Here is a 25,464-nt window from a genome sequence, read left to right as displayed (position 1 = left end):
AATGTAGTGAGAGGCTTTTAATGTAACATGCATTAATGTGTGTCATGAAATTAAATTGAATTTAAAGCCATTTAAAAAAAAAATTCCAAAGCTTCAAACGACCATAAATACTACATTTGGTTACATTTTGTGTGAATGTTTAAGGCTATATGTTGTAAAAAAAAAAAAAAAAAAAAAAAAAAGATTATTTATGTCATATTTATAAGCCCTATCCTTTCAAACACTTACCAAACACACACAAATGGGCTGATGGATAAATAAAATCTAAAACACCCTATTATTATCAAATCCTCCTGAGACACTGAATTATTTATTTATTTATTTAGTATTTATTCATGTCATTACATTGTTTAGACTAGAGCATAAGAAACAAATGAAAAACATTTGAAAAAAAATATATTTTATTCATGTTATGTAGTGGAAACCAGGACTCAATAATTATTTTGAAATGACATTTATTTCATTCACCAATACATTTTTAGGTTTCAGGATTTTTTTAAACCAAACTTTGTATAAAGATGATTCTCTGTTATAAAAGCTATAATGAAATGAATTGATATACCATTTTACTTTATGTAATATGTGGGTAAAATTGCCATAAATGCGTAGTCCCATTCTATACAATGGATCTATACACTGTATCTAATTTGCATATTAATGTGTTCTTGGGGCAATATGTAATGAAAAAAGAACTGTAATAATGGGAGTAATAATTAGCAACACATTCATAATATTATTTAATATTGCATGCATAGGAATATTGATATATACAGTCATCTTTCCCTAAACATGATTGAACTCCTGGTGTCTCTATGAAATGAATGCCCTGTTTTGTAACAGAAAGTCATATTTTGATTAGCAAACCCATAACATTTTCCTGAGATGTTGATTTATGACAAACAATTAGAAAATTTGTCATATTTAAATGATAATTGTAAAATATCATATTTCCATAAGAGAAAATTTGATCACTAAATTAATTTCAGTCATTTTTAAAGACCAAGGAGAAGTTGTTGTCATGGTGAAACCTCCAAACATTTGGTATCTGTGGAAAGCCCTATATGTGCTTTTTACAGGACATCCAGTGTTAAAACTTTGACATATGTGATGTCAGAGAAATTCACTCAAATATAATGAACTACAGACGACAAAAGTCTATTCATGTGTCCCAGTAACACAATTCCTGACGAATCATATTTAAAATATAAATAAATACCAAATTTACTGTAAAATCATATTGCAATGGCCTTAAAATAAGCATTCGTAATTGAATGTTGCCTGTTGCATTCATATAAAAACAAATGTTGAATAAACGCGGCGCTTCAGCTTTGGGTGGGCCGGAATCAAAGGATGTCGCGTGCACATTCGAGCGCGAGACTCTCACGCCTCGCGCATTTAAAGCCTGCACAGTTTCCAGAAGCAGTGAACTTGACAGCTCTGCTCTCCTCTGATGTGCCTCATGGATCACAGGGATTCCTGGACACTACAGGATGACAGGGGTCATCAGGGGCCAGCTGTGCGCTTTAAAAGCGCTGTCCGAAGCCTGGACACCCCGATCACTCGGACCGCAGGCGCGCAGAGACAGAGTCGCAGCTGAAAACTTCATTGATTCGCAATGCCAGTCTTATTGTTCGCCACTTTGGTGGTTTCTCTGATACACGTTGACTGCGTCCAGATCGATAGTCAGAGAGGACATCACAGAGCTTTCGCAGGGTCATACTCTGACTACAGTCTCCAGATGTACCCGAGGTACCCGCTGTACATGATGCAGTTATACAGAGACTTCAGCGGGAGCAAGAGCCCTTCTCCAGCCAGTGTCCACAACACCACTGTCCAGCAGGCTGACTTCATCCTCAGCTTGATCGCTCAAGGTAAAACATGCACTTGCTTTAACCTTCTTTACTTATTTAGAATAAGTTGCACTTACAAATCAGTTGCACTTTTTTTCTTCTTCCTTCTCTTTCTTTTTTACAGTATGTGCACTTACAGTGTACTGGTAATATAAGGTAACTACACTGGTTAAGGTTTAGGGGAGGTTCAGGGTTAGTGACCCAGTTATTTTAATTAGCCTACTATCATAATATGTACATGGGGAACAGCACTGTAAAATAAATGGTTAGGCCTACACTTTATTTGGTAACACTTTATTTTACAGTGTCCTTGTTACATATATGTTACATGCTTACCATTGTAACAACTGTAAATTATACATAATTACATGCAACTAACCCTCAACCAAATCCAAATCCTACCCTAACCCTATAGTAAGTACATATAGTTGCTTAATATTACTCAGTACTTAAATAATTACACTGTAACAATGACACCTTAAAATAAAGTGTAACCGGATTGGGGTTTGGTTTAAGGTTAGTTGCATATACTTATGCATAATTTATAGTTATTACTACTGTAACTACATGTTACATGTGTAACAAGGACACAGTAAAATAAAGTGTTACCACCAACCAAAATGGTACCACAATCCATGTGGCATGTTTAATGGTTGGACCATATACTCTTGGAAATAGGCTATACCTTAAAAAGCCATGCTAATGGTACATGACTAATCATTCTCCATCAGGACCATAGTTTATATCAAAGTAGGTTGCACTTTATTTTATAGTATGTGCATTTGTAAGTGTAGGCCTATGCGTCTTAACTAAGAAAGTGCTGGGTATAATAAAAGGTCATGAGTTAAGGTTAAGTTTAGGGGTAGGTTCTGCATTAATACCGAGTATTAATACCTATATTAATACATATACCCAGTAATTGTATTAACTATAATAAGTAGGCTAAGCTACATAGATGCAGCACATAACTATACAATATAAAATGCCTTTTTATTTAAATGCTTTTTTTGGTGCAATTTGGCAACAATTTGACTACTGGATAACATTTTAGCAAGACATTTTTTTCGTGTTAACAACACGTTGATAAAGTTTTGATGGATGTATATTCAACGCGTTTGAAAGAAGAGTAGCCTAAAGTCCCGCATCTGGGGAACTTGTGGGCTCATTATCTGCTATCTGACCCTCAGATTTTACAACTCAGTAGTGTCACAATGCTTATTCGACTTTAAAGAGCTGGCTGTTTTATGTACACGGGTGTGTGTATTAGCTCTTCAGACGTCTGTTAGCGCGAGGTTCAATACACATCTCCTGTCAAGCAGCTCCTCCATCCTGACAGCGCTGACATTTGGCTCTGACAGAACCTGAGGGGATCTCACGAAACCTGTTGAAAACAGTCCAACCACTTCATTATACCCAATTTAAAGTTTATTTTTTTAAATAGGCCTAATCACCGAAAATAATGTGAAGCGTAAAATAATTATGAATAACGCTGTTGAGAAATGGTAGTAATATGTGCGTGGTTATTTAGACATTCTACATTTAGGCTTCGTTTGCTTATAATGTACATAATATAATTTATTCTATTTTTTTATTTTTAAAAATTACTTCACCCTGACTTTAGGGCGCGTTCACGTATGACGCGTTCTAGAAGTTGCGTCGCGTTCCGATCTATTTCAGTGTTACAACTTAAACTGAGACGCTGCAAGAATCCTATGCTTGTTATGAACACCAAAATGAAACCCTTTTACATTTTAAGGAGAAACTCTTAACAATATAATGGCCATACAACACAACCTCAAATATTATGGATCTTAAATTTGTTATTGGGAAAAGGGAAGATAATTTGGCAACACTTTATTTCGAATGGTCCACTTTAGACATTCTATTAACTACAAGTAACTTTGCAACTACATGTCAACTAACTCTCAGTAGAGTATTACTAGACTGTGCCTAATATCTGCTAACTCTTTAATTTGATGCTCCTCAACAGACATTATACTGACGATAGGTAGCTAACTTTGCAAGTTGTTAACAGTCTACTACAGTAGCCTATAATACTCTAACGAGAGTTAGTTGACATGTAGTTGCAAAGGTAGCAGTTATTTCTAAAGTGGACCATTGAAATAAAGTGAAACTGATTCTTCTATAATTTAATGTTAATATTGTATTTTTGACTTAATATGTACCTACTATAGCTTATTAATCGTGTGTCTTATTTTCTTTTCTATCTATTCACTAGTAATTGCAAGAGGTGACACGAACATTTTCTTTATTTTCCAGACTGTCATCAAACTGGTGAGCGATGGAGCGTCACTTTTGACATGTCTTCCCTCTCAGCGAGTGACGACATTCATCTTTCGGAGCTCCGCATCCGCCTCCCAGCGTTTTCTGCATCCAGACGCGTCATGGTGGACATCTTCCACTCGCGTAAACGGGACTGCGAGTCAGACTCTGTGTTTTGTCGCACTAAGAGACTTTTTCTGGGCAGCATCAAGTCGGTGCCCGGCTCTCCAGCATCAACCTGGAGGGTTTTCAACGTCACAGAGCTGCTCCAACACTGGCTGAGTCAGGGAACGGAGACTCCCGAGAACATCCCGACACCAGACGATGGAGAGGACACTGGAAGCGGTGAAGACTTAAGAGAGCCGGTTACAAAGAGTGAGGACACTGGAAGCGGCGAAGGCTTAATTGAACCGGTTACGAAGAGTTGGCGGCGAAAAATTCAGCATCCCACAGCAGAACGAGTTATGATTGTAGTTTTCTACAAAAACAAGTTTTCCCACAGTGGCCAACGGGCCTCCAGCTTGATGAACACAGTCGCTCACTCCAAACATGTCATCCTGAGCCGGGCTCCAGACGCAGCTCAAGGCCGTCGACACAAGAGGAACCGGGTCGAGAGGATGCGCATCCAGACGGACGACAGAAACGCGACGGGAATAGAGCAACATCAAGGAGATCTTTGCCGGCGAGTCGATATGTGGGTGGATTTCGATCAAATTGGATGGGATGAGTGGATCGTGCACCCGAAGCGCTATAACGCATACCGATGTGAAGGCCAATGTCCAAGTCCACTGGATGAGTCTTTCAACCCAACCAACCACGCATATATGCAGGTGAGATACTGAACAGTGGTCAGGTCAATGTCAGTGGCATTTAACGACAAAATCAGATTCAGAAGGAAAAAAATTAGCAAAAGTAGCCAACAAGTTTTCTGAAATAAAAAAAGGAAAAAAAGAAAATGATCTAAATAGTAAAGTAAATAATTCATCATAGTAGTATTTGTTGTAATGCCTGTAATTTTATGCTGATTTTAATAGAAACATGCTTACAGGATGATTTTCTCTACTATGGTTTTGGTAAACTATCAAGTAAAGAATCAATTCTGTGATGAAAGACATAACATATCTTAATGGAATTGTTTGTGGGGTGAAATATGACCCGTTCCAACAACACGTCAAACGCTCTGGAATGAAAAGCTTTATAAGGGACAGTGATTGGGTTATAACTCACGTTCTGCATTCTCTCTCTCCAGAGCTTGCTGAAGCTTTTCCAGCCGGAGCGCGTGAGCTGCCCGTCCTGCGTGCCCACGCGCCTCAGCTCGCTCTCCATGCTGTACTATGAAGGAGACGGTGTGGTCATGCGGCATCACGAGGACATGATCGTGGAGGAGTGCGGCTGTCACTGAAGACTGAAGACTGATGATGCACTTTCAGTGGGCTGATCATGTAAAATATTCATAATATGTGACCCTGGACCACAAAACCAGTCACATGGGTCAATTCTTTGAAATACCCATGAGATACAACTATTTGAAATTCAGGAATCTGAGGGTTCAAAAAAATCGAAACATTGAGAAAATCATCTTTAAAGTTGTTCATTTATGTTGGCGATTGTGCTGCATTCACTCACAAAAATAAATGTTTTATATATTTACGATAGGATATTTACAAAATATCTTCATGGAACATGATCTTTACTTAATATCCTAATGATTTTTGGCATAAAAGAAAAATCGATAATTTTGACCCATACAATGTATTGTTGGCTATTGCCACAAATATACCCGTGAGACATGTGACTGGTTTTGTGATCCAGGGTCACATATATACACTCTTACAAAAAAGGTTCTATAGGACCTAAAAAGGGGTTTACATCATCGGATCATTACATGGATTTATTTTCAATTAATTAATTTTGTTTTAATACATTTAACAAAATGTATTAAGTAAATAGCTCATAAACATACTTTATGACTACAAAAATGTAAATAACCTGTTAAACATGAAAGTATGCAAAAGGTCGACATTTCTCCTTATATAGAACATTTTTGTCTGTCCGGAACCCTAGAGTTCTATATAGAACTCCAATGGAACTTTTTTCCTAAGAGTGAACGAAAACATTCCATAATTCTGTTCCTGAACTAAAGCACATGTTTTTGGAGAATTTCAAATGAGAACCGCTGAAATGCTGTCAAAAGTACGGAAATATTTAATATTTAAAAGAAACACTTGTAAATATTTTGAATTTTTTAAGTGAGTGTATATTTTTACTTCATGTACATACGGGTGTTTTACGTTTAAGAAAAATGTGATGTGAAATGTGTTTTTTACCATCTTATCAGCAGGCTTGATAAAGTTTTATAGAAATTATACACAAACATTGTTTGGGTCCTTTTGTCTAATGGAAGCACTCCAAACCCTCGCAGGATGGGGGCTGGGAGAATAAGTGCACTAAAAGGTGTTGAGAAGCAAAAGTATGTGAAGGACGGGTGGTGTGTAGAGGTGTCTGGATCGTCACGGTGTGTGTAGACGTCATCATGAGAGTTGGGTGGTCTGAAAACTTGCGGAACAATAAAGCTGACGTTAGGCGTGAGTCTGTTAACATGCTTACTAGGACTGTCAAAGGGCTTCACTTAAAAGGGCTTCGGGATTATATATTTAATCACAACCAAGGGAAGTCAAGCATTTGGCATTACATTATACTATTTTAATATGCATTGTGAGGTTTCATTGATTTTTATCCTCTAATCAATAGGTTTCAAAGTAATCAGGGGCACAAGAACGATATAAAGTAAAACAAACACAATGGTACATAACTGATTTCAGTTCACATATTAAACATAATAACTACAGATACCTAGAAATTATAAAAAAATATATATACAAAAAATGATAAAGAGTCTAAAAAAAACATTTTTTAAGACAAGATTCAGTTTTTTTGTTTTTTTTTTGCCAAAATTTGGTCAGAAAAATCTCAGTAAGCTTTTAGCCAAGGTTAATACTCTAGTTTTCTTCATTTAATGCAATAACTATTGTACAAGAGGACAGTAAGTAAAAAAAAGAAAAGAAAAGGATGATCACACAGCACCAGTTTTTATTTCTTTATTAATTCTGTAAATGTATCTTCAGCTGGTGTACAGGGTTGAATATTTCTATATATTTATATAGACATTTAAAACCTTGTCTGATTCAAAGACCTATAGTAGCAATAAAAATAAATACATAAATAAAATGAACGAAGCACAATGCTTCTATATTCCCACAGGCAACCCCCTGAAGTCTTGTTTGCTAAGATGCTATAAGTACATCCATGACATTAAAGTATTCCCATATTCCCAAATAGCAGGTCATAAATTCCCATTTGCAAGTGCAAAGCATTCTAATTAAATATAATTATATATATATGTATTAAAAGATGTATTAAAAACATCTTTTCTGTGCAAGTGTGCATTTTGCATTCCTTTTCATAAGTAATATGCTATTGCGTTTATATTGATTTCAAATCATTCTGTAGTAAATAGGAGTATAAATATTCTCTCTTTTTGCAGCAGTTCACATTTTTTGCAAGAGGTTGTTTCAAACCATTGCTTGGACATCAAACTGCATTTCTAATCTGGCGAATCCTTGCTGCCATACTGGAACGGACCGGCCCGTCTGATCTGTGCGCTTTGGGTTCGTTCATGAGGGACTCGAGGGAGGGAGGAGGATCCACTAAAGGCCAGCACACTGGCTGGATTTGTTTTATTACCTAGAAACTCTAGTCAAGTTGGCTGAAAAACCCAAAGCATATAAATGGGAATTTATGGGGAAACACAAGCACATAGAGTATGAACAAAGATCTCGTTGACATCTAGACTTTTACTGCATGGTTGGGAAGTTATTTTACCATGCAGCGAGTCTGTGCATTTTATGTCCAAGCAACATAAAAATAAAATAAAAAATAAATCCTTTAATAATCCATCTGTAAAATGGACGAATAATAAAAAAATATTACTTTTTTTTTATGGAAGACATGCATTTATAGTTTCTTTTATGAGTGGATCCTTATATTAAATGATTCCTTTAATAATTCGAGACTGTAAAAATTAGAAGTGACACTTTAAAATTTCAATCTAGTGTTATTCATGTGACTTGAACAAGGGATAACAAAGATGGAATAACAATGCTAAGGCATTACACACAATGCTACAATAAATGGCCTATATTTGGTATTGTGCTTTTATGATATTAACAGAATCTTATTTTTATTTGCACACATCTGAAACGCCTGAAAATTTAGCTTCCGTTGTTTTTTCATCACAGGATATTTCAGGATCAAGTATCTGCTGTACTCAGATGAACATAAAATGAAATGAGATAGTTTGCATGGAGGCCATGCAGTCACGAGTCTTTGCTAATTCAATATAAAGTCAATATAAATGAAAGCCTTGAACTGGTTTGCTGCATTAATACTAACATATAAGGACTATAGTTGATTTGTCAGATGTTGGATCTGATGATCAGGACAGTCGAGATGATGGCCAACCAATCGCTGTTTGCATAATAAGATATAGTGACGAGATGAGCATCAATACAGTCTACAACTGGACTGACTGGCAGTTGCTGCAAAAAACCTCCTGAAGAAAGAGACGAGTGGTTGAATTGCTGGAGAAGAGTAACTTAAGTGCAAATCCAGATAATCCACATTATAGTTCAGTGTGTGTGTGTGTGTGTGTGTGTGTGTGTGTATGAAGTCAGATCTGTTCTGCTGTAGGACAGTCTGATCACAGTGTTCAGTGGCTGCGTGTCTTCATCAAGCTTAAGAGTTGCATGTGCCTATAAAATTATTAGGCATCTAATCTTATTATTAGTGACAAAAATACAGACTGTGTGGTTTTCCTTAAAAACAATATATAGTGCACGCCATGATTATTGGCATCACCTGTAATGGTGAACAAAAAGGCAATGAAAAATATACTAATAATCAATGTTGTTTGTTATGCTAAAAAGATGAGGAAAAATCTAACCTTTCAGTAAAGTTGTTTAAAAAGAATTGCATATTATTATTATTATTGAATATTTTACCAATAATTGGCACCCAAAGAACAATTGTGAATGCCATCTAATTGCCATTAATTTTCACGTAGATTAAAAAAAAAAAAAAAAAAAATTCTATTTACTTTTCTTACCAAAGGGACTTTTGGTAAAAATATTATGCAATAATAATGAGGAAAAAGATATATACATATACACACACTATATTGCCAAAAGTTTTGGGAGGTCGGCCTTTACATGCACATGAACTTTAATGACATCCCATTCTTAATCCGTAGGGTTTAATGTGGAGTTGGCCCACTCTCTGCAGCTATAACAGCTTCATCTCTTCTGAAGGCTTTCCACAAGGTTTAGGAGTGTGTTTATTAGTGTTATTAGAAGTGCATTTGCCCTGGCTCGCAGTCTCCGCTCTAATTCATCCCAGAGGTGTTCTGTCGGGTTGAGGTCAAGAAAGTCAAGTCCTCCACACCAAACTTGCTCATCCATGTCTTTATGGACCTGCTTTGTGCACTGAACATCCCCAAACTGTCTCCTGAAAGTTGGGAGCATGAAATTGTCCAAAATGTCTTGGTATTGAAGCATTACGAGTTCCTTTCACTGGAACTGGCCGAGCCCAACTCCTGAAAAACAACCCCACGCCACAATCCCCCCTCCACTAAAGTTTACACTTGGCACAATGCAGTCAGACAAGTACCGTTCTCCTGGCAACCGCCAAACCCAGACTCTTCATGGATGGACTATCACGGTGGCACCCTATCACTAGACCAAACTCAATCTTTTAAGATTGAACATTTATTCTGGGGAGTCTGGTCTGTATTTTCGACTGGCGTGATCAACCGGAATAGTTCAAATGACTCTGTACGCAATTGGATAGTTCTTCAACCAATCAGACCAACGATCCGGGTGACGTACTTTGCAGCGAAAACTCCAGGCAGGAAACGTGTCAACAAACGTGTTGGTTTGGAGCATTGATCAGCGGTTTGCAGAAGCAGCGATGGCATCCAGCGATTTTTGCAGGTTGTCCAAAATAAAACATGAAAGCGAGTGGTGTTTACACCCACTCGAGTGATTTGTTTGCTAAACTAAAGAAGCCATTGGGCATCGTCGAGAGGTTACAAGGAAATGGATTGGATTAAACCCGCCAATAGCGCGTCAGGTGGATAAGCCAGTTTGTGATTGCATTCCAAGTGCTTGATTTTATACAACTGTGGCCATGGAAGTGATAGGAACACCTGAATTCAATGATTTGGAGGGGTGTCCCAATAGTTTTGGCAGTATAGTGTATATATATATATATATATAAATATTATTTATACATCATTCATGGAACATTTTTCTGGAACATTTTAGCTGAATGTTAAGATGGTTCAGAGAACACTCAGAAGTAATGTTCCCATAAAACATCCGGTTACACTTTATTTTAAGGTGACGTAGTTACAATGTACTTATACTACTGAGTGAGTAATAATAATTAACTACATGTACTTACTATAGAGTTACAGTTAGGGTTTGGTTTGGGGCTACTTGTAATTATGCATAATTTGCTGTTATTAATATAGTAAATACATGTAGTAATGTGTAACTATGTCACCTTAAATTAAAGTGTTACCAAACATTCCCATAACCAATAAAAAACATTTTTAAAAGATTTAAAAAAACTAGATGTTATGAACGTTCTGAGAAAATTCCGAAACAATGTTTTCATAACTTAATGGAAATGTTCGTGAAACATTCTAAGAATGTATTTTTGTTAGGTGGGTACACATCAATATAAGCCAAACAGCCTCATTCAGCATAGGGAGCAAAATTAAAAACAATGAAAAGGTTTTTTAGAGGTGACAAAATGTGTGTGGCTCATGGAAACATGACAAATCTTTAGAGTAAAGCCAGAGTATACTTTAGTGTGTCAGTACTTCAGTTGTGTGTGTGTGTACAGTACACACATACTGCACTACGCTGATGACACTATTTATGAAGTTATAGATGGATATGGGATATCACTGATCAAATATTGTATAAGAGTCTAGCAAGGATTGAGGAAATACTGAATGGAAACCAATATGGCATGCCAATAACTGTGACATGTCTAGGGGAAAATGATATTGATTTTTGGGCTGCCAAAGTTATTGTTTAATGTCATCAAATATATTGAAATGGTTTCAATCTGTTCTAGTTTTCTTCCTTAAGATTTTTCGACATGTAGGACTTTCTAATAGTGAGAAGGCATCAATTACACATCTGCTAACACTTTACAAAAAGCTCCTATTAATAATTTTAACAGTTTATTAATCTGTTAACGTTAATAAAATACAGCTGTTCATTGTTAGCTCATGACCCATTAAATAATATTGAGTTTTGATGATAATAATGTATTAGTAATAGTTGAAATGAACATTAACTAAGATTAATAAATGCTTTAGAAGTAGTTTTCATTGATAACCAATATAGTGAACTATAAACTTATTGTAAAGTGTTACCAAACATTTTTTGTTTTTTTTCCTAAACAAGGAATGCTAATTTTACTTCACTGAAAGGTTAGACATTATAACTATTCGGATTAAACTAATAAACAAGAAAAAAAATAATTTTATTGCTTTTTGTTTGTCCACAAAGATACACAATGAAATCTTACTAGTGATTATTTGAAATAAAGCAAATGTTTATGGCGGATAATGTGAATGTTAATATAATGCTTTTATGCTCCTCTGTGCATATCAAGTTATTAAATGGAAGCTCAGGGTTCATATGACACAGAGGAATGCATGAAAATAATCTGCAAACGTGCACATATAGATCCCCACAGTGATTTCAAAGAATGTCCAATGTACTGTATCCCACTGAAACACATTTAAACTGCACAAATTGTAACCCTTGAGCCTAGCATATCTCAGGCAACACAGGAGTTCACAGCTCATTTGCTACACAATTATACCTTTACAATACACAAGACACGTACTATTGGACTGAACAAGACTTCAGGAGCAAGTATTGAGACAGCAGCATAATCATCGCATAGATTGTTCACTTTTTTTTGGCTGTGAAGAAGAACACACGCACACAGAGAGAGAGAGAGTACATTCACATCATATTTGAGTGCATATTATGAATATAATACCAGTACAAGAGGGTCAGACTCCTCCTGGTGGGAAATCATCTGAGTACTAGTGTGTTCTGGAAGACTAAATTTCAGGAAACTCTTGCTGGATTGGACTAAAACTAGCTTTTGTGTCCCACGTGCCCCCAAAAACCCCGATCTCAAGCGTATGCTTCCAGTTGGCCAAAGTCCTTCCCCTCACCATTTTACAGCCCTTGCGGTACGACAATATTTTCTCACCTCATAATTGCTTGCAGTCAGTGCTGTATGTAAAGGCAGGCCATGCGACAGCACTTTCACATGCTGATATTGAGATTACAGGAAGCACTTCTCAAATGCTTGCTTTTTTTCATTGTTTGGTTTCATTTTATAAGAAATCATGCCTCTAGCCTCTAGTGTTGGTTTTGCTTGTTAAAAAAAATCCTAAAATCTCCATCGATATCCATCGCCTATCGCCAGCGCTCTACTTCGGTTTTCTTCTTCATTTGACGCCCATCATGTGTCAGTGAAGGATGGTTTGGGTCTAGGTGTCAAGTCCTATTGGAAAAATAGAAAGGAAGGTTACGATGCTGCAATCTGAAAAGAATCATTACATTTGCATTGAGATTAAAGACATGGTCAGTGTATGTTTTGGAGAGTGGTGCAACACCGCAAAAAACAAAACAAATTTCATACTCATATTTTCATATTTTATCCAGTACAAATATCTAAACCTTCTTAAATCAAGATGCTTTTACTTGACGTGCTCAGTAACATAAGGTATTAAGGGCCAAGATTTACTAAAAGGCGTTAAAAACTATTATTTTTGCGTTTGACCTGATTGCATATGCATTTGTAGGAGTTTCCCTTTCAGACTCAAAATTTATGGGAGGAGAATATTTAAATGAATCATGCAAGGTGATTTACTAAGGTTTGCGCTTGTCAATGTACTGGTGTTTGCGCCATTATTTATCTCTTAAACCAGTCGCTAAATTGCGCTGCTCTTGGTAGATTGTGTTGGTCATTATGGAAATGATCCGGCTGAGTCTGTGTTCTTTAATTTGTGTGTCGTCATTAGATCACACGCAGAACTTTACACTCACATCTGCGCTTTTTTTGGTTATATGGTTAATTTTTGGTTATATATGCTCTCATGCTAATTTGCCCTCTTTAATAAATCTGGCCCTAAGTCTTGTTTGCTGAAAATTTTGTCTAAATTAAGAAAAAAATATATCCCAATGTGGTAAAAAAAAACAAAAACATGTTTTCCCTTTTCTGACCCCGTTGGCAGATATTAATTCATTTTGATACATTTTTCATATCTTATGTCATTTAGCAACTCAAGTAAACATGTCTTGATTTAAGAAGGTTTAGATATTTGTATTGTAAAACAAGACAAAAATGCTGAGGAAGCAAATATGTTTTGCAGTGAATGTGCTTTACCAGCTCTTACCAGGCCAAAACCAAATCTGTTCATCTGATCAAACCGTCTAGATCAGATAATGGCCATAAATGATCTTAAGTTGAATTCAGTTGGGTTTTCCAACTGGACAACTATAAGATTATTTAAACTATCCATAATATAACAAAAATACAGCATGCTTTTCTGACAGGTCTGAGTGACACCAATCATCAGTAGTTTACAACACTTAAAGGAATCTTTCAGAGTCTATAATAGGATAAAAGATGTTCCCAATATGAAAAAAATGTCAATTAAAGGTACACTATGTAACTTTGTTTTGTTCAAAATTAACTCAATTTAAATAATGAGTCAATACATCATATATCCTTCTTCCAAAAGGTGTTTTGTCTTACCCTGATTCACTATGGTAAGCCTATTATAAGTGTTTATATTTTGCAGCTCTCTAACAGAGTTCATTGTAAAGCATCATCTATTGTGAAGGGTCATTTCATTATGGTTGTTGTAACGCTGACATGGAATTTACTCTCAAGGAAGTAGCGTGTCTATTAATGGGTAAAGCTACGGTAACGTCTTCAGCGAGTCAGCTTGAGATCCTTTCCATCTAAACTGATTAAATCTCTTAGGCCGTGTGTCCACCAAAGCTGGCTAAAAATGCTAGGCGCTCTGCTGAAAAGCCTAGCTATGGGCGCTTGAGAGAGTTTTGGCGACACTTAGCTTGTTATGATACGGAATATCCGTGAAAGTGTTACTAGTATCTCATTTCACACACATTTTGTTTCTCTGTTTCTTCTATATTAAAATGTCAATACAATGCAATGTATTTTCTCTGGCTCTTGTTTTAAATGATTTTGTTCCGTTATTATGCGTGTTGTTGTCGTCTGTTGACGTTGTACAAGCAGAATGTGGCGGTTGGTCGGTGTGGGATTAGTCCCAGCCCTCCTCCACTGTGATTGGACGGTTGGGTAAAAAGTGACAGTGATGAGTGCTGCGTTTTACCCAATGTTGAACATTCTTCAACTCTCGGCGAACTGGAAAAAAACGCCGAGCGCTCAGCGCTTCAGCGTGAAAAAGACACTCAGCGCCTCGTTACGCTCATGCCGTTTTAAAAACGCGGCGCTCCCATTGAAAACAATTGAAAAAATACGCCAGCCACATGAAAAAGCGCTTTGGTGGACACACGGCCTTAAGCCTATAGTGAATGTTTTATGAGCAGCATCATAACCATATTCATCCGCACAGTCACGCAGAGCCGAAGCACAACCAAAACAATGTTCTTCCACAAAATGCATGCAGTAACTGCTAGAGGGCCAAAAGTTACTTAGTGTACCTTTAAGTAATTTAAGGAGTAATTTAAGCTCCCGCTGTAAAGTGCTTTAGGTGTCCCCAGCAAGACATTATTCCAACACCAATAGAATTTCGATAAATATTCCACAACATCCAACAACAATAAAAAATAATGTCATTTCAACACGGTTTGATCTCATTAGGATTCCAAATTATGATAGGATAGGAATAGATAGAATCCTGCAAAGATTCCAACAGGATTAAAAAAACAAACATAATCAAGAGTTATTCTGAAGTTAAAAGGGAGGAAGGGCACACAACTTCTGACTGGACACTTATATATATATATTAGTTGGAAATGGACAAGATGTCAGAGGAATTCTGGAGTTAATGCAGTGAGGTGAAATGTGTCCGAGTAGAACATCAAATGGCATAACAGAAGGCACACCTTATACAAAATCAATAGGCCTATATGTATTTCCCTGCCTGAATACTAATGCTTCATCTTTATTTTAAAATCTAGCTCATATAATAGCCTATACCTACATGCTCACTCAGCTGAGATTCACTTTCAGAGACATTGATCCTTTCAAACACACTTACTATCTGCAACTAAGCAGGTTATTGGTATAATCTCCTTATATATTTACATTCCTATGGCCTCTATACTGCTTAATAATGAAATACTACTGTATGTTTAAGTTTTCGATAGTTTGATTTATCTGAATATGTTTAAATATTCAGACAGCCAAAAACTAGAATACCTGGATCATTCTCAGGAACGGTGCGTTATATCCTCATGACTTGTATATAGATATTTCTATAGAAAAAGATACAGAATGTAGTCACATTATTTATTTTATTGTTTTATATCAGAATGTCAGTCAATTTGTCAAATTAATGACCAAAATCAAAACCCTGCATTCTACCCAAATTCAGATTTTATTGAAATTATATCTTGTTTTCGATACCTATGCAAGGTTTTTTCCCCAAAATAGATTGTACTTCTGGAAAAATGCTACATTTTTCATAGTCCCAGCACTTCTGTTGGAAGATGCGGTGGCATCTTCCACTCCGCTTAAAATAATGTTTAAATGATAAATATGTGATTTATTACAAAACACATTGAATCTACTTGATTGATAGATTGAGAATTGTCCAACTGAGAAACCCATATTGTTTTATCACTAGTCTGAATATTGTTGGGGAAGCAATCGTGGTCCCTAATACCAGGATTTTCCGTCATAAATGGCACCGTGTCCTGGTAATGACCTATGGCACCACAGTCTTATGGCTCAGAATGACGACTGAATCCCATTGGTTAGCAGGATTACATTAGCACAAAGTGCAGCAATGTCCTGTACCTGCAGGGAGGCGCGAGTCAGACTCACTGCTTTACTCTCCGTAGACTCGCACATTTCACTATCTGAGCACCTCCCCTCTTCACATCCACAACATCCGGCTACGGTGGAGAGCAGACGGGACCATCCAGGGGAGGACAACGGGAGAGTGAACGAGTAGAAACAAGAAGGGTCACGGGACAGACGGAGAGGGCAGAGTGAAACAATTAGGTGAGGTGTTAATGAAAAAAGAGATATAGGCAGAACGTGCAAGAGCACACAAAACAAAGAACGGGTGAGAACGGGAAGAGAGACAGGGGGAAATAAATGGGATAGGATAAAGAGAAAAAAAGTAAATAGCATCAGAACACAGAAGGACGGGCACATTCACAGTCTGGGCAAAGAGAAGTTTAATTAAAGTCGAGCGTATACAGGGAAACTTGACATAAATCATATGTAAACAAATGATAATGAACATCAAATGAAGTGAGGGTTAACTGGGATGCTCATAAAGAGGAATCACATGTGTGACCCTGGACCACAAAACCAGTCACACGGGTATATTTGTGGCAACAGCCAACAATATATTGTATGGGTCAAAATTATAGATTTTTCTTTTATGCCAAAAATCATTAGGATATTAAGTAAAGATCATGATCCATGAAGATATTTTGTAAATTTCCTACCTTAAAAATATAAAAAATGTATTTTTGTGAGTGAATGCAGCACAATCGCCAACATAAATGGACAACTTTAAAGGAGATTTTCTCAATATTTAGATTTCTTTTGCACCCTCAGATTCCAGATTTTCATTAATTTCGAATATTATCCTATGCTAACAAACCATACATCAATGCAAAGCTTATTTATTTAGCTTTCATATAGTGTATAAATCTCAATTTTAAAAAAAATTACCCATAAGACTGGTTTTATGGTCCAGGGTCACATATGAACCAACCTGGTGATGTAATTTCCTCAAAACCTTCAAGGGTCTACAAGGCAGAATATGTTCATAATGGAATACTAATGTTTTGCTGACCACATACTCCACAGTATACACTACACAGTGCATATTAATTTAAGCTTAGTGTGTGAAACAATATGCAGTATTCAGTGCAAAAGTTTTTAAGCAGTAATCAAAACTAACTTTAGCTGGACAATAACTTTATTCTAGAGCTGCTGTAAAGCCAAAACATTATCTGTTATTTTAATTTCCTATTATCACTGTGAAGCTGCTTTGAAACAGTTTATATTGTTAAAAGCGCAATATAAATGAAGGTGACTTGACTTGAGTTGAGTTGACAACCAACCAAATGAACCAAGTTCAAATCCGTCTTATTCCCAACCCATTCTTCTCCCTTTTCCCATCGCATATCAGCTCAGAGAGGAGTTTATTTGAAATAAAATCAAAGAAAATACTTGAAGAGTGGAAATAAAGTGCCTAAAGGATATTTAATAGTGGGAATAAAGTGTTTATCGGGTACGGGGTTAGGCGTAGGTATAGGGGAGGGCAATAATGTCCCAATAAGGAGGCATCCAATTATGATTTTAATAAATATAATGTGTTAACGTGTTGTTATTATTGCATACTGTTATATAAATTACTACAATACACTGAGGTGCAAACAATATCTGCCAAGTACAAATAGCATCTAAATACTATTTACACTTAGTGCAAAGAAAATACTGCTATTTACACTTTGTGTGAATAGCATTTATTGCAATTTGTGCAAATAGCTTCTGCCTATATTAAATTCAATTTAAATAATAATCTTATTTTGTGAAAAAAGTCTCACCATTTGTCAATCGGATTAAATAAGGAGTCAAGAAAAAGATGTAGCTCCTAATTTATTTAACACTGGAAAGAGAAGCTCATTTTTTCCCAGTGTGCTCTTCTGCATACGCTATATTTTGGGGGTTGTAATAGTTCTGTAATCCATGCATGCAGATTGTTTGCATAACATGCAGAGTACATACTGAATACTGCAGATATAGTAGTCTGAGTAGAGTAGAATGGCAGAATACAACCAGATATATTCAGTCTAATAAATAACACCGGTAACACTTTAGTTTGGGGACCAATTCTCACTATTAACTAGTTGCTTTTAGCTTGCATATTGGCTGTTTATTAGTACTGATAAAGCACAAAATAATGCCTTATTCTGCATGACCATATTCAACATCCCTTAATCCTACACAATACCTAAACATAACTTAACTTAACAACAACCTTACTAACTATTAATAAGCAGTAAATTAGGAGTTTATTGAGGCAGAAGTCATAGTGTATTCCCCAAACTAAAGTGTGACCATGACACCACATTAGGCCTTTAAAATGCAATGTTCAGTGTTATTTGTTGTTCACCACCAAATCCCGGTTCTGACTGATTCCTCTTTTTGAACGGAAACAAAATCAGGAAATGACAAAAGTGCCCAAGAGAAAGTATGATGATACATTGAGAGAAACTAAACACTAAACTCCAATGATATGATTATCAATTCAATTCTGACCAGTGTTACCTAACATGATACTAAGCCATCAATAATATGAAGCACAGTTATAATAAAGCTGAACATGTCTAATATTAAGGACAATTTTAATAAAGTTTCAAAGGTGCATCTACAGGCTTACAAGCTTCTCACATTATCCAGAGCATATATTGTCCTCTGACACTTGCCACAATATTTTCACTCTATTTCTTCCATACAAAAGCAATTTCTGCAACTTTAAATGATTCATGGCACATTCTTGCAGATACATTATAATCTTCTTATGTGGATCACATGTATATGCTGCATCTTCTATAAGATCTATAATGCAAAGAAAAAGTATGCATTTATGTATTTGGTGTTCTCCTGGTCTACTGAGCCTTGATTTTATTCAACCATCTCGCACTTTACATATTCCTCTTCAAAACAAATCCTATCAGTCCTGGTGCAACAAGCCCAGCGCTCACACTTTATATTAGGTGTCTTTAACAGCTATATTCTTATATTAGGTGTCTTACATCAAAAAATTAAAGGAGCTGTATGTAAGAAATGTATTTCAATTAATCATAAAATGGCCCTGATATGTCACTAGACATTAAGAAATCATGTTCATTTCAAATACTTATATCACTGACAACAGTAGTCCGGCCAGGATATTGTCATTTAAAAAGTGAAGTTGCAGCCCTCAACTGATGTTGATGTTGTCATGTTGTGGTTTGACCTGAAGCGCCACCCTCCACCTATCTACCAATCATGAAGTCAGTTGTGTTTCGGCATCCGGGTTGCCAGCTCTGCTCTAGTTACCACAGCTGCAGCTACAAACGTTCCTGCTGGATCCTGCAGCCTATCTGGCAACCTCGAGTCAGGGGGGAAGGGGAGGGGATACACCGCTCTACAGTAATTTGAAAGTGATTGCAGTACCAGTTTTGGCCACAATCTTATATACAGCTCCTTTAATTGTTAGGTGTAAAGCATTTATTGTGTTGATTGACACTTGAGGTGGGATACGGGTACGGTTAGGCACAGGTTTGGTGGTATGGGTTAGTTTAAGAGTGGGTTAAGATGTAACAGAGTGGTTATAGATGTAATTCCAGAAATTGATTACAGCTGTAATTAAATGCAGGTATTTTTAAATACAAGTACGACTAATTTAAATTTTGCAACCAACTAGTTGACTAGTCTAACTCCACTCCAACATGTATGTACACAATGGGCTCTATTTTAAGGATCTAAGCGAATGGTCTTTAGCACACGGCACTAGTGCACTTAGTCTGAATCCACTTTTGCTAGTATAACAACGGGAAAAATGGTCGGCGAGCCCGGCGCATGGTCTAAAATGGTTGTCCCGATTCTCTTAATGAGTAATGGGTGTGTTTTGGGCGTAACGTGCAATAAACCAATCAGAGTCTCATCTCCCATTCCCTTTAAAAGCCAGTTGTGCTCGCGCCATGGTGGATTCGCTATTTACATGACGGAATTTGCAAGCGTAAAAACTGAACGCTTCTCTAGCGAGTAGAAGGATCTGCTCGTGCACAAGGTTAAAGTGCAAGAAGACCATCTACGGGACAAAGTGTGCGCGCGTTGTGGACCCGCCTATAGGCTCATATTACTAACGCGCTCTTTAAATAACAAAACAAATACTGCGCCATTGACTTTAGACCAGGGGCCAGTTGCATAAATATAGCTATTATGTTAAGACTATCTTAAGAGTTTGAATGACCAATGTTAGTTAGGGGTAATCAGTCTTACTTTTCGGTATTAAATTATACAAATCGTGTTTTTATGTAACTGACTTCAAAAGTTATGAACAGTCTTTAATTTTTTTTTTTTTTAAATGGACGACTAACTTGTAAGACTAGTCTTAGCCGTTTATGCAACCGGCCCCAGGTTTCAGTTGGTCAATGGCTCAGTCTATTTCAGCTGCCTCAAAATAGAACGAATACACCTCGTTTTCAGACCAGCAGCCCATGGACGCACAAATGGACGCAAACGGGCGCAGGACGTGAAAATGATAACTGCGTAGGGCTGAGACTAGCAAAATACACTTTGTGCGCAACTGCATTGCGCCTGTTGTATGATAGGGCCCAATAAGTGCATTGTATCAAATGTTTAATTTAAATGTAAATGCATAGTAGTTAAAGACACTTAATATAAAGTGTGACCAGCTCTGCTAACTCAAAAGCCCACCTTGCTGTCACGGCCCAGGACTGCATAGCTCATGTACTGCTCTCCATCAACGTCTGGCTCACTGATCTCCTGCGGCAGCCCTTCTATGATGAGCTCCTGAACCCCTTCCTCCCCTTTTCCTCTCCGGACCACCTTCCTCACAATCTACGGATGGATGAGATCATTGAGAATCGGTGGACATGAAGAGGGAGCAGGAGAAGAAATGAAAAAAGGTGAGAGATGAGAAACAATGCAAGAAACATGCAAAAGTTATGACTTTCGAAGGAAACGTATAATTTGATGTTGCTTTTAAAATCAAGGTGAGTTATTGCAAACCATCTATTTTTGGATGGTCAAGTTCACCCTCAAGAACATCTCGAAATTATGGTACGTTTCTTTGCTAATCGCCATTGAATCATGTTGACTTTAAGAACTGTTCCAAAATTTAGTGAGCTGCCTTGTTGTCTACTGCCTACACAGACACTATCTTTACTGAAATGAAGTCCCACATGTGGCTGATTTTAAACACTTTACGTAGACAGTAACTCTCACATATAGCGCATAATTGGTAGAGTCAATTAACCTTACAATTAAGGTCAACTGCGAAAGAATTTGAAGGGCATGTTGCTAAGTTAACGACACAATAAATGTAAAAAATATTTAGGCCTAGATTTAAGATTTATGTATTTGAATTGTTAATAAAATGCAGTCATACATAAATGAAACATTTAGGAATTCTGTAATAGTACTAATAAACTGAATGTGTTTTAAATACACATTCACCATATATATATATATATATATATATATATATATATATATATATATATATATAAACCCAATTTGTTTCAATCTTATTTAAACTATTTGAATATTGTTTGTTATACAGCTCGCCAGATTTAAACCATGTTCATTGTTTTTAACAGAGCACATTTAATCGTTTTTATGATAAACAAATATATGCTGAATCTAAGCAATTTGAATAAATGCATTTTGGAAATATTATTTGGAAATATTATATGGCTCTGCCATTCTATTTTTGAGTCCAGAAATGTGACCTGTTTCTTGTTTTATTTACGTATGACTGACAAATATGCATCAAACTGAATTTATTAGTTTGTTTAATTTAAAACTGTGTAATTCAAATGCATAAATCTTAAATTTAAGCCTAAATAGTGTACAGTAATAACAAATACATAGCATAACAAATACATTGTACATACAATTATTGGATAATTTAAATCTTCAAACTATTATTTATTTATTTATAAAGTTCAGTATTTGATGAAATATAAGCATATGAACCCTTTTCACATTTCCGAGGTTCTCAGAAGTGGAAGTCATCATAGTTGGGTAAACTTCTATCGTGGTGAACGTAAACTACAAAATATAATATAAAAAATAATTTTTGGGCTACACTTTATTTTAAGGTGTTGTTGTTACAGTGTAATTATACATTTAAGTACTGAGTATTATTAAGTAACTACATGTACTTACCATAGGGTTAGGACTAGGATTAGGGTTTGGTTTAGGGTTAGTTGCATGTAATTATGCATAATTTATAGTTATTACTAGTAATACTGCATGTAACGTGTAACAATCACACTGTAAAATAAAGTGTTGCTCTAATAGCAAAAGAAAAAAGTTCAAAATAGAGTTTCTATGACTTTCCAAAAGAGCAAAAGAGGAAAAAAAATATATAGAGATTGGCTGATCAGAAGAGAGAAAGATGTAACATTTATTTAAAAAAATGTTGTATTACAAAACACTAGTTTAATAAATTGAATGCCAAACACAAAGTATTGTTGTAAATGCACATTATATATATATTTTTTTTTTCATTCTAGGGTCCATTAGTTATTTCACTCTACACCATCTTGAACGATTTCATTCACATTTTTACATTTGTCAGAATGTATTCTGGGATTGTGTTCTCCGATAAGGATACGTGAGATGCTGCCATAGAATTTGGTTTTAAATGAGGTGGGACACATTTTAACACAACAGCCCCATTAAACGCATTAAAATGCTGTCTACGCGGTCAGCTCTTTAGGCTTTGGAACAGAGCAACAAACCCAACCCAGCATAACCGAACACTGAATCATTTCAATTCGCAAAGCTAATCGAAATGATCACTGAGACGGATTTGAGATGGATATTACATGGCAATGAGTGGTGAATGACAGGAATAAAGCAGGATGAGACCGCTGACCTTTTTGGTGACGATGTTGCCATGCTCATCTGTAAATTGCTCCTCGCTCACTTGCTCTCCGTGAAGATCCTCTGCCTCATCACCCTGGGTGAGATATGACAAAAGCAACTTAAAAGGGCGACATGCTCCATTGGGTGCTTCACTCGCTCTTTGATTGGACTTGCTCGCAACAGTCCTGTGTGTAGTTTTTCAAGAAATGGTCAAAATGATTCATAGTATATTGGCCATCACAATAAGCAGTGCATCACTATTCCTTCTCTCTGATTGGATGATTATATGAACCTTCTCAGGTTTCAGATTTCACACCTTCACCGCTTAATATTAAAGGTGCTGTTAAGGGGATTATTCATCTCTCTGTAATAAACATATTCGACATATTTGATTGTAATCCGGGAGATCTTGAGCACCTCTCGAAGCAAATATGTGACCCTGGACCACAAAACCAGTCACATAGGTCACAATTTTGAAATTGAGATTTATACATCACATGGAAGCTGAACAAATAAGCTTTCCACTGATGTATGGTTTGTTAGGATAGGGCAATATTTGGCCGAGATACAACTATTGAACATCTGGAATCTGAGGGTGCAAAAAAAATCTAAACATTGAGAAAATCTCCTTTAAATTTGCATTTACTCACAGAAATAAATGTTTTATATATTTACGGTAGGAAATTTACAAAATATCTTCATGGAACATGATCTTTACTTGATATCCTAATGATTTTTGGCATAAAAGAAAAATCGATAATTTTGACCCATACAATGTATTGTTGGCTATTGCCACAAATAAACCCATGCGACTTGAGACTGGTTTTGTGATCCAGGGTCACATATTAATATGATATAAGAGGCTCAGGAACCATATCATTACATTTTGTTGGAATTCTGAGTAAAAATGGCTGCAATTTACATCTAAACAAAAGATAAATTAATCTAATGGCACATTTACACGACAACGATGTACTACAAACGGAAATGTTTTTCCTTTGTGTTTTTCGCTGGAAAAAGATGCACAATGGTAAAAGACCTCTGACCTCTGTCTAGCCCGTTTACATTGAAAATGGAAAAGTAGCGCAGTGAAAAAAAAAAAAAAAAAACGCAAGAAGAAAAAAAGTTATTTGAACTTGAAACGGCATGTTTTTAGAATAACAGGTCATGTACGAGACGCTGCAAAAGACTTGAGATGTGAGCACAGTGGTAAACACGTATGTCTAGTGCACGTTTACGTTGAAAAACAATGGAAAAGTAGCGCAGTGGAATGGAAAAACGTGTTCTGTGTAAACCGGCTCCAAGTGAACTTCAAAAAAAGCATGCCATGACCCCTTTAAAAGCCCTAAAAGTCTCATTCAGGAGTTCAACAGAAAGGAAAAGGTGTCAATCTGTGATATACCGCATAAATCTAACCCACAGCAATGTGACAAGAGCCAAGATGTCTATGAGGAATGTAGGAATTCAGCATGTGTCAGTGACCAGACCTACTTTAAATACAAAGCTCTTTTAATATTCACTGTAAAGTATCTCATACACCGGATCAATTATTTGTGGTTCTTGCAGACCACTGGTGTTTGCAGGAGTGCACTCAAATGAGGTCAAATGAAACTGAAACCAAGCACCCACGTATCATTGTAATCCTTTAGATTTACAAGCTTGCACATTTTACAACAGCTGAAGCCACTTTTTTAGGGTAGCATCTTCAAGGAATATTCCGTATTAAACAGCAATCGCCAGTACCTTCAGTATAACCCTGCGGCGCACGACTCGAGTGGTGACGTTTTCCTCTTCGTCAGACACACCTTCATTCTCACCCAGCTCACGGTCCAGTTGAGTGTGGATGTAGGCCAGGACCGATCGGACTGAACTGCTGGCGATATGAAGGACGTTCTGGCAGCTGATGACCATGAAGGCCAACAACACGAAGCTGAAGAGCAGCTCAGTCACCAGTGCCCACATAGTGAAGCGCTCGCTCTCTCACGGGCTCTCAGAAACACACTCCACCAGCCAGCCGAGGTCCGGAGAGACAGGGAACGATGTTATCTTCCCCTAGTTTCAGTCTTCCACTCTCTCCACAGCTTTCATTTGAAGAAAGCAGGCAGTTCTTAATGCGAGACCATTCCTTCTCCGGTTATTTCCTCATTCGGTCAGCTGTGTTGGGAATGTGGTTGGCTTTAGCTTTCTTTTTTTGACTGCACTCTCTCTCTCTCTCTATCTCTATCTCAACCTTCCTAAAACATCTCCCTTCTGTCCAGTGTCCGATTGCACATGTGATCTGTTATGCTTTAAATACCCACAATGTGAGGACAACTTTCTTGTT

At 36.7% G+C, this 25,464-nt stretch overlaps 2 protein-coding genes across 16 annotated transcripts in view; one reads left to right on the top strand and one right to left on the bottom strand.

Moving 5' to 3' along the window:
• The first annotated feature begins 1,405 nt into the window (after positions 1 to 1,405).
• On the top strand, positions 1,406 to 6,717 carry spaw (southpaw). The gene is made up of 3 exons (XM_084115949.1): positions 1,406 to 1,871; positions 4,131 to 4,963; positions 5,383 to 6,717. Exons 1-3 carry the CDS (start codon positions 1,616 to 1,618, stop codon positions 5,533 to 5,535), a joined length of 1,242 nt encoding a protein of 413 aa, XP_083972075.1. The 5' UTR covers positions 1,406 to 1,615; the 3' UTR covers positions 5,536 to 6,717.
• Positions 6,718 to 11,731: 5,014 nt separating this feature from the next.
• Positions 11,732 to 25,464, bottom strand: part of ank1a (ankyrin 1, erythrocytic a) — a 79,255-nt gene continuing 65,522 nt past the window's right edge. For 11 of the 15 annotated variants that reach the window (XM_084113620.1, XM_084113623.1, XM_084113614.1 and 8 more), the window contains 4 exons: positions 23,152 to 23,235; positions 20,961 to 21,104; positions 16,308 to 16,405; positions 11,732 to 12,794 (listed from right to left, as the gene is read on the bottom strand). In XM_084113620.1, the coding sequence (XP_083969746.1) occupies positions 16,331 to 16,405; positions 20,961 to 21,104; positions 23,152 to 23,235 (303 nt within the window). In that variant the 3' untranslated portion in view covers positions 11,732 to 12,794; positions 16,308 to 16,330. Of the gene's footprint in view, positions 12,795 to 16,307; positions 16,406 to 18,038; positions 19,095 to 20,960; positions 21,105 to 23,151; positions 23,236 to 25,464 lie in introns of those variants that run through there. The other 4 variants (XM_084113622.1, XM_084113616.1, XM_084113624.1 and 1 more) reach the window with 4 other exon arrangements.

The sequence above is a fragment of the Abramis brama genome (genome assembly GCF_963993115.1).
Source record: "Abramis brama genome assembly, chromosome: 5".
Taxonomy (NCBI): Eukaryota; Metazoa; Chordata; class Actinopteri; order Cypriniformes; family Leuciscidae; genus Abramis; species Abramis brama.
Note: the sequence above shows the minus strand (reverse complement) of the source record. Positions and strands in the feature narration are given on the sequence as shown.